Source organism: Octopus bimaculoides, chromosome 22 (assembly GCF_001194135.2).
Source record: "Octopus bimaculoides isolate UCB-OBI-ISO-001 chromosome 22, ASM119413v2, whole genome shotgun sequence".
Classification (NCBI taxonomy): domain Eukaryota; kingdom Metazoa; phylum Mollusca; class Cephalopoda; order Octopoda; family Octopodidae; genus Octopus; species Octopus bimaculoides.
In genome coordinates this window covers 8,203,493-8,212,495 of record NC_069002.1, presented here as the reverse complement: position 1 = coordinate 8,212,495, position 9,003 = coordinate 8,203,493, and the positions used below count along the sequence as shown (strand labels likewise).

The 9,003-nt window shown below is 36.1% G+C and overlaps 1 protein-coding gene across 2 annotated transcripts in view; it reads right to left on the bottom strand.

Moving 5' to 3' along the window:
* Positions 1-9,003, bottom strand: part of LOC106873810 (UNC93-like protein MFSD11) — a 26,909-nt gene that overhangs the window by 1,904 nt on the left and 16,002 nt on the right. Inside the window, exons 9-14 of one of the 2 annotated variants that reach the window (XM_052975708.1) lie at positions 8,361-8,486; positions 7,904-8,072; positions 6,732-6,795; positions 5,259-5,330; positions 4,069-4,207; positions 480-648 (exon numbers count right to left, since the gene is read on the bottom strand). In XM_052975708.1, the coding sequence (XP_052831668.1) occupies positions 512-648; positions 4,069-4,207; positions 5,259-5,330; positions 6,732-6,795; positions 7,904-8,072; positions 8,361-8,486 (707 nt within the window). In that variant the 3' untranslated portion in view covers positions 480-511. Of the gene's footprint in view, positions 1-479; positions 649-4,066; positions 4,208-5,258; positions 5,331-6,731; positions 6,796-7,903; positions 8,073-8,360; positions 8,487-9,003 lie in introns of both variants that reach the window. The other variant, XM_014921322.2, reaches the window with a different exon arrangement.

Sequence of the window (9,003 nt, the reverse complement as noted above, 5' to 3'; positions counted from 1 at the left end):
TTAGGTGTTTTCGCTCAATAAACACTCACAATGCCCGGTCTGGGAATCGAAACCGCGATCCTATGACCGCGAGTCCGCTGCCCTAACCACTGGGCCATTGCGCCTCTACTCAGACCTACCCTGCAATATTATTCCAAAAAAAATTAAACCCTCCAATTACTGAAACCTCAAGGCTACAAGATAATGGATGATTTATTCAAAGCAATGTGAATAAATTAGAATTATACTTGACAGAGAAATCTGAATGCTAAAGGGTTAAATGTGTCCATAACATTATGTCAAGACAAAAATGGAAGCTTCTAGGAAGAAGAATGAAAAACTGATGAAGATGCAGAAAAGGAAGGAAGGAGAAATATAAAAGAAACAGAGAAGAGAGGTAGAAAGACGGGGAAAAAGAAGTATGCGGCAAGCTCACAAAGCAGCTTGATGAAGTGTCTACCCAAAACCTTAGGCTATATTTTGATGTCAGGAGGTCTTACCCTCAATGGGTGAATAACATGGCTGTTGTACTTCAAACGATTTGTCTTAGTGGGATATATTCTGGGTCGATGGAAGAGGAGGAGGAGGTGGTAGTGGTGGTAGTGGTGGTGGTGGTGGTGGTGGTAGTGGTAGTGGTGGTGGATGTGGTAGTAGCAATGGTATTTTTTACTTTACATGAAAATGTAGAAATAATTATTAAATGTAAGAAATTAAAACAAACAAACAAAAAATAAAAATTTAATTAATTGATAATATCGAATGCAGTAGAAATTAAGCAAAAAAAAAAAAAAGAATCCCAACAGATATTTTTTAAAACAATGTAAAAGTAAAATAAAATACAAAAAAGAAAAAGAACTAACACAACAACACAAACAACAAAAATACTAGAAAAGGGGCAGGGGTAAAATTAATGTCTTGATACAATATTTCATTATTATTTAAAAAAAAATTTTGATATTTTTTGTGGATTTTGTGAATTTTTTTTTTTCCCCTAATATTTTAATTATTTTCCTTTTTATATTCAATAATCATCGTTTTGAGAATTTCTAGCCACTGATCATAATGATGTTGTTGCTGCTGCTGTTTATGTAATCCACATATTGAAATTCCTCAAAATATAAAATAGTGCCAAAAATTCAGAAAGCAAAAAAAAAAATATATATATATAAATGCAGCTGAAATTTTGAAAAATTAAAGTATTTGTATGAAAAAAAAAAAAAAAATTCCAACTTAAAATCCCAGCAGTTGCCCTTGTATGGTTAGAATCAGTAAAAACTGTACAAAGAGAATTACATGCAGACCTTCTAGTATGTAGACACATTAACTATGAGATGTCAATTGTGTGAATTTTGGTACACAAGGAACAATTTTCAAGTTATATGCCTATTGTTTAAAACCAGTTATCATTTGTTAATGATTATTATTATTATTATTATTGTTATTATTATTATGGTTATAATAATAATTATTATTGAGTGAGAGAGCAGTGCATGCCATGGTTGTTATTATGGCTATTGTTATTATTATTATTATGGTTATTATTGTTATTATGGTTATTATTCTTCTTATTCTTCTTCTTCTTATTCTTTTTCTTATTATTATTCTTCTTCTTCTTATTATTATTATTAGTAGTAGTAGTAGTAAAGGGAGAGAGCTGGCATTTTTTCCAGCTTTGTTCTATTTTCAAATGTTGCCCTTCCTTTACATTTGTGGACCCTGAGCCAAAATTTGAAACAATAGTTATCATTATCATTAGGCGGTGAGCAGGCAGAGTAATTAGCAAACTGGAGAAACTGCTTAGCAGTATTTCATTCGTCTCTACGTTATGAGTTCAAATTTTGCCAATGTTGACGTTGCCTTTCATAATTTTGGGGGTCGATAAATTAAGTATCAGTAAAACACTAGGGTCGATGTAATCGACTAGTCCCTTCCCCCAAAATTTCAGGTCTTGTGCCTTTAGTAGAAAGGATTATAAATAATATTATTATTATTATTATTATTATAAGCCTAGTACTTATTCTATCAGTCTCTTTTGCCCACACACACACACACACATATATATATACGATGGGCTTCTTTCAGTTTCCGTCAACCAGATCCACTCACAAGTCTTTGGTTGGCTCGAGGATATAGTAGAAGACACTTGCCCAAGTTGACACGCAGTGGGACTGAAATCTGGAACCATATGGTTGGTAAGCAACCTACTTACTACACAGCCACTCCTACGCCTATTAGTGATATTAATAATAATCCTTTCTACTATAGGCATAAGGCCTAGAATTTGGAGGGAGGGAACAAGTTGATTACATCGATCCCCCAGTATTCAGCTGGTACTTAGCTTAACCCCAAAAGGATGAAAGGTAAATTTGAAGTCAGAATGCAAAGACAGACGAAATGCCACAAAGCGCTTCATCCGGCATGCTAATGATTCTGCCAGCTATCTACCTTATTAATAATAATGATAAATAGTATTAATAAAGCATCAAAATTTGAGACAGCAAAAACCATTGAGAAATAATTATGTAAGCCTCACTACTTATATATACATACACCTGAAAGAAGAAACAGAAATATTGAATATTGTTAACGACAATTTAATTAACTTTAAAGATATATATATATACTTTTTTTTTACACACACACACACACACACACATATATATTTGCACAAACACATACATACATATATTTACACATGTATACAGACACACACACACACCTCTCTATATATATATATACATAAACACATACATATACACATACTAAAACAGCTACACCAGCAAACACATTTCCTTTTCCTCACCTTCTTTGTTTTAACATCCTCTTTTCCCTGATTTGCATGAGTCAGACAAAACTCCCTGATACTGATTTTCTACAGCTGGATGCCTTTCCTTCCATTAACCTTCACCTGTTTCCAAGCAAAGTTATATTTCTCCATAACCTGACATGTGTTCATAGACATTTGGAATTGAATGACACTGCTTGTATAACAGGGACACTTATTTACAACTATTGCGCAATTCCAAAACCAAAAGACACAAACACACATATTAATGTTTGCTTCTATGTTATAATAAAGACAATGACTTCAAAGTCATATTTGATTTTCTTGTATTTTAGAAGGGTCATTATGCCAACAATAAACATGTACACTGGGGTTCAATTTCATTTCTTTTACTATTATTGTTATTATTATTATTATTAATCAATTGGTCAGTCATTTATTCATATATACTGTGGAGTACAAGAGTGTTAAGACTGATCCTTCCGGTCATGTAAAGCACCTGTGCAGCTCCCATGTGGTGCCATGTAAAAGCACCCAGCACACTGCGTAAAGTGGTTGGCATTAGGAAGGGCATACAGCCATAGAAACCATGTCAAATCAGACTGGAGCCTGGTGCAGCTCTCCGGTTTGCCAGCCCTGGTCACACTGTCCAACCCATGCCAACATTAAATGATGATACATATTATACATCATCTCCTTTCCAAAAACTACTGATTCATTTTCATTCTCTCCTCTAAATGTGAGTAACCATGTTCTTCCTCTTACAGCAGGAACCAGCTCTGCATTACCCACTTCTCTCATACCTTAACCCACCACCCTTGGAGTTCACAGTCTTGTGAGATGCACGGCAACCTCACAAAGCACTGGTGGCTTGAAAAACGCATTTGGTACATGATGAAGATTAGTTAGAATTTGGAAGGGTACCCAGCTGTAAGAATCATGCCAAAGCAGACACTAGAGCATAATGCTGTTCTTGGACCAATCATATCCTGCCAAGGCTGCCAACAAATGCTGATTAACTTCAAATGATAATGACATAGTTAGCTAATGACTTTAAAGAAGAATTTGATAGACTGAAACTTTCTAGAAGACATAATTCATGCATGCTTATACGTCTATGTGTTTGTGAAAAGGTTGAGTCAAATTGTGACCCTTTGTTTTAGAATAGTTTCTTATATCCCCATTCTTAAATTAAGAAACCGGTAAAATTCATTATCGGTACTGAGGCAAGGTGTTGATAAAATCAAACAAAATTTGTTGTGCCTCAGAACGGAAATAAGAGAAAGAACAAGAGGAATACTTACGTGGTAGCCTTCCAAATATACTCCATTCCAATATGAAAAATGAGAGGGAAGCAAATGTACCTAAGATGACTATGATGAATAACTGCCATTGGAGTGGAAGTGCTATACTGTACAAGAAGGAGATGGCAGCTGCAATTGACTGAAAGAGTAAATGACATCAATTACAATAATAATAATAAGACTGAAAGAGTAAATGACATCCACAACAATTAAAATAATAATGATAATAGTAATTACAATTTTTAGCCATAAGGGCAGCTTGGGGGAGGTGAGGATGAGTCAATTACATTGACCTCAGTTTTCAACTGGTACTTATTTTATCAATCCTGAGAGGATGAAAGGTAAAGTTAACCTTAGGGGAATTTGAACTCAGTGTCAGGAGAAATACCGCTAACCATTTCATTCAGCATGCTAACGATTCTGCTAGCTTGCCGCCTTAATAATAATAATAATTATTATTATTTCAAATTTTTGCCACAAGAGCACTTTTGAGGGGAGGTGGGCAAGAGTCGATTACATCAAATTAGAATCAGCTGAGCTCTGGAGGTTGATGTAATTGACTAACACTTGTGCTTACACAGCCAGTATATATGATGACCACACAACCATTGGCCAGAATATACACAGTGGTCAGTATATACACGGTCACTGGTCAGTATGTAGTCAAGTTAGTATACAGACAGAGAGAGATCATTAATCTTTTAGCATTCAGATTTCTTTGTCAAATGTATTACTTATTTAATTACATTTTATGGGGCGTTTTACGTGCCACTGGCACAGGAGCCAGTCAGGCAGCACTGACATCAGCCACTCTTGAATGGTGCTTTTTACATGCCACTGGGATGGGTACCAGTCAGGTGGCACTGGCATCAGCCACGACTACGATTTCACTTGGCTCAAGAGGTCTTCTCAAGAACAGCATATTTTGTAGGTTAAAAATTTCACTGGTGTGTTTGTATACTTTTAGAGTGACATTGTGGGGTAAGTGTGAGAGGTTGGCTCTGGTCAGTTTTAACACAAAACAAATAGAATATTTCGACGGGATAAGACTAGTTTAAATGCCAAAGGATGAAGATGCAGTTTAGTGGTTAGTATACTCATGGACAGTTAGTAAATAGCCATTGGGCAGTATACACATATGGTGGGTGTATACACAATTGACCATCCAGGAACAGAAATGAAAGAATTACCTGAGCGAATTTGTACAATGCAAAAGCAGGTGCTCCATCTTCTGGGAATACAGTTCCTAATATAGCGAATATCTGGAAAGGAACAGAAAAAGAGAGATGATGAGATTAGAGAGGAGCAACAGAGTAGAGGAAGAGAGATGGTGAGAGGAAAAAGGAGACAGAGAGAGAGATATGGCATCCCTAGTCGTACAAACAAAGCGAAACATTCGGAAAGGAAAAATCGATATGAATAGCAGGACTTGACTAGTCTTATTTTTTTACTGATCATAGAAGAATAAAAATCAAAATCAACCTTGAAGAGATTTGAACTCGGTGCGTAAAGGATCGTCACCAAATGCTGTAAGTTATTCGTTCGACGCTGTAACTATTCCGAGAAACTGAAGTATATTTGAGATTTATCTCCCCTGAACTGAGTAAGAGTTATTTCCCTTACACGCATGTTTTACTTTTCTTTTTCTTTTTTACTTTCCATTCGATTAAATCTGTTACTAAAGAAATTAGTTTCTTTCTATGTTCCGAATATAAATTTTACGGGATTTGACTTCATAGTTCGAACCTTCCGACTTGATGAAATAAAAATCATATATCTTGCTGGAGTTAAAGAAATAGATGTGACCTTCCCGCAGCCATAATAGCAGAATCGAAGGTGATCTCTGCGTAGAAATACAGAGCCAGCTCTAAGTGGTTATCTGGCGTGCTAGAAAGAACAGCCAAACGTCGCAGAAAAAAAAGTCAGTGAGTGACAATGAGCAAAATAATCCAGCAGGATGTTGTTAGTAACCTACCACAAAGAAAAACTGGTTGATGCTATTAGCAGATTTCTAACATATTTCTCGTTCAATGGGAGAAACCGTAAGGCTGTGGAAGAGTTTCTTGGTGGTGTTGGCTGGAATATTTGTCTTAGTACCATGGCATTACTTGTATATACAGTGTTTTTAATACTGGTGGCTATATTTCTGACTGTCTCTTCTGTTACACTCAAATCTTTCATCATTTGACACAAGATCGCCTCCTCCAATGGTCCCGCCCCTCTCAAAAAATTCCTTGTCTTGCAAGCTGCTTGCTGACCCTGCTGGTGCCATGTAAAAAGCATCCACTCTACCCTGTGAAGCGGTTGGCATTTGGAAGGGCATCCAGCCTGTTGCAGGCTCATGTCAAACCATCCAACCCATGCCAGCATGGAAGGCAGACGTTAAATGATGAAAGGTGCTTTCAGCTTGTGTATATCACGTAATATCAATAAATGACCGACTAAATCTTTTGTTTTCATTGTCTTACTTTGCTTAAGAGAATTCAATAAAAGGTTTTGTTTTTTTTCCACATATGTTATGCCAACACAGAAAGACAGAATGTTCATGGCTAGAATGCCTCAAAGGTCTACTGTTTAAGAGATTATCTTGGACTAGACAACAACAATAATATGCTAATAAAGGCTCTCTACTTTTATAAATGCAATCGAAAGAATGTTCTTACCTGTGTATTAAAAATGCTATCACCAAATCCAAGTAAAAAGCTACAGACTAACGCTACAGCAATACTGAAAGAGAGAGACAGCAACAATATTAGAGATGAAACATGATATACAGCACAATTGGTCAATGGCTGGGGCAATGCCCCAGATGATAGAAAATGGCTGATTAGGTTTTATTAATTTCAGTGGAGATTGGGAAATGGTTTAGGGAAGACTATGATTCTACAACTGAAACAATCAATCGCAGCATGGTTTCAAATTTTAGCACAAGGCCAGCAATTTCATGGGAAGGTAGTAAGTCAATTACTTTGACCCCAGTGATCAACTGGGGTTTATATTATCGATGCCAAAAGGATGAAAGGCAAAGTTGACCCCAGAATGTGAAGACGGACAAAATGCTGCCAAGCATTTTGCCTGGTGTGCTAACACCTCTGCCAACTCACCTCCTTAAATAATAATAATGTATTCCTTTATTGGCCACAAGGGATAATATAAATTATACATAAAAGACAACACAAGACGAGACAAAGGATTTTCACATTCATGTAAACATTAAATAGCAATAAAACGGTAACAAGTAAAACTCCCAATGGGGGCAAGAGCTTTAAAGGTTACTTGCGGAAAAACCCACAAAAACCATGGGTACCTGATCAATAGGGCAAAAGACCTTTTATTTTTACAGGTGTATTCTCAGAATTGGTCTTTTCACACTGGCCATTTTCTCAACATCCACCCACATCATCATCATCATCGTTTAATGTCCACTTTCCATTCTAGCATGGGTCGAACGATTTGATTGAGGACTGGTGAACCAGATGGCAACACCAGGCTCCAATCTGATTTGGCGAGAGGGGACTAGTCGATTACACTTAATTTATTGACCCTGCAAGGATGAAAGGCAAAGTTGACTTTGTCAGAATTTGAACTCAGAACAGAACAGAGCAAAGGGCAGAATTGGTGCCCGGCATGCTAATGATTCTGGCAGCTTGCCATCTTAAAATATGAATTAATAATAAAAACATTAACAACATTGTACAGAATCTCTCATAGACAAATACTTCCCAGCTACAAAGCTATGCTGACATATTTCACAGAATAAAAGATTATTAGACACAATTAATAAAAAACATGTTTTTTGTTTTTTTCTGAAAGAATTCCAGAAAATTGCTCTCACCTTGATGATAAATATGTAGAAGAATTTGATTCCACTTGTGCAGAGTCAGGTGGTAAATTTATAAAAGCAAGGTAACACGCTGTTACATGAACCACATATCCCAACAATATGAAAGGGTCTTTGCCGAAACGTTGAGTCCATTTTCCGAAGATACCAAAAATACCACCGCCTGTGAATGTAGATATAGAAATAAACTTTCAAAGAAATATGGAAACTAGAATAAAATACTTCAGTAATAGATTTCATAAGAATTTCTTCTTCCATCCATTCATTTTCCCATCTATACCAACACTACCTTTGCATACCTCCACATGCCAGTCACGAGGCCAAACATCCCTGAAAGTTTCATCCAAATTCATCCAGCGGTTCTTGAGATATCTTGTCCTCAAACAAACAAAGACAACTGAAAACAATACCTCCGTCTTCGCTAAGGCAGAGGTAATAAAATACAACATACCAAGGATTTCACCAATGCCAATAATCATTCCTGATATTCCAATCAATCCATTAGCCTTATCCCCAAAATGTTTGTTGTTAGCAAGACATGTGCCGTAGATACCAGAGAAAAACGTCAGTTCAATTCCTGGATTAGGAAAAACAGAATAAAAGGAAATAAAGAAGTAGGAATTTTAGTTCTCTGAAATAAAATCTAAATAAAGGTTATTTCGCATTACAAGAAGCTATTAAGTGCTGGCTCTAAATTCTATAGAAAATCTTGCAGAGTTATAAGTGATTGTATTGCGCTGTTAAAAAGTAGGACACAGCATTGACTTATAAAACCTTTAATCTACTTGGTAGCATGTTATGGTTGGAATACGAAAAAATACAGTGTTCCTACCAGCAATTAACTTGACAGAATGTACAAGGAGCTTTTCTTGTAGCACCAACACTAGTGAGGTCACCAGAAATTTAATTTAAATAAACACCAACATGATTTCTTTTTAAAGGAAGAAGTCAATGTGGCACAGACAAAACAAATAGTGAGGAAATGTGTTAGGGAGAGAAAGACTATGTGAGTGAGTGTGTGATTGTATGTGTTAGATAAAGAGTTAGTAGGGATCTTTTTTAAAACGGGGGCCACAGTATTTTCTTAACGAAAC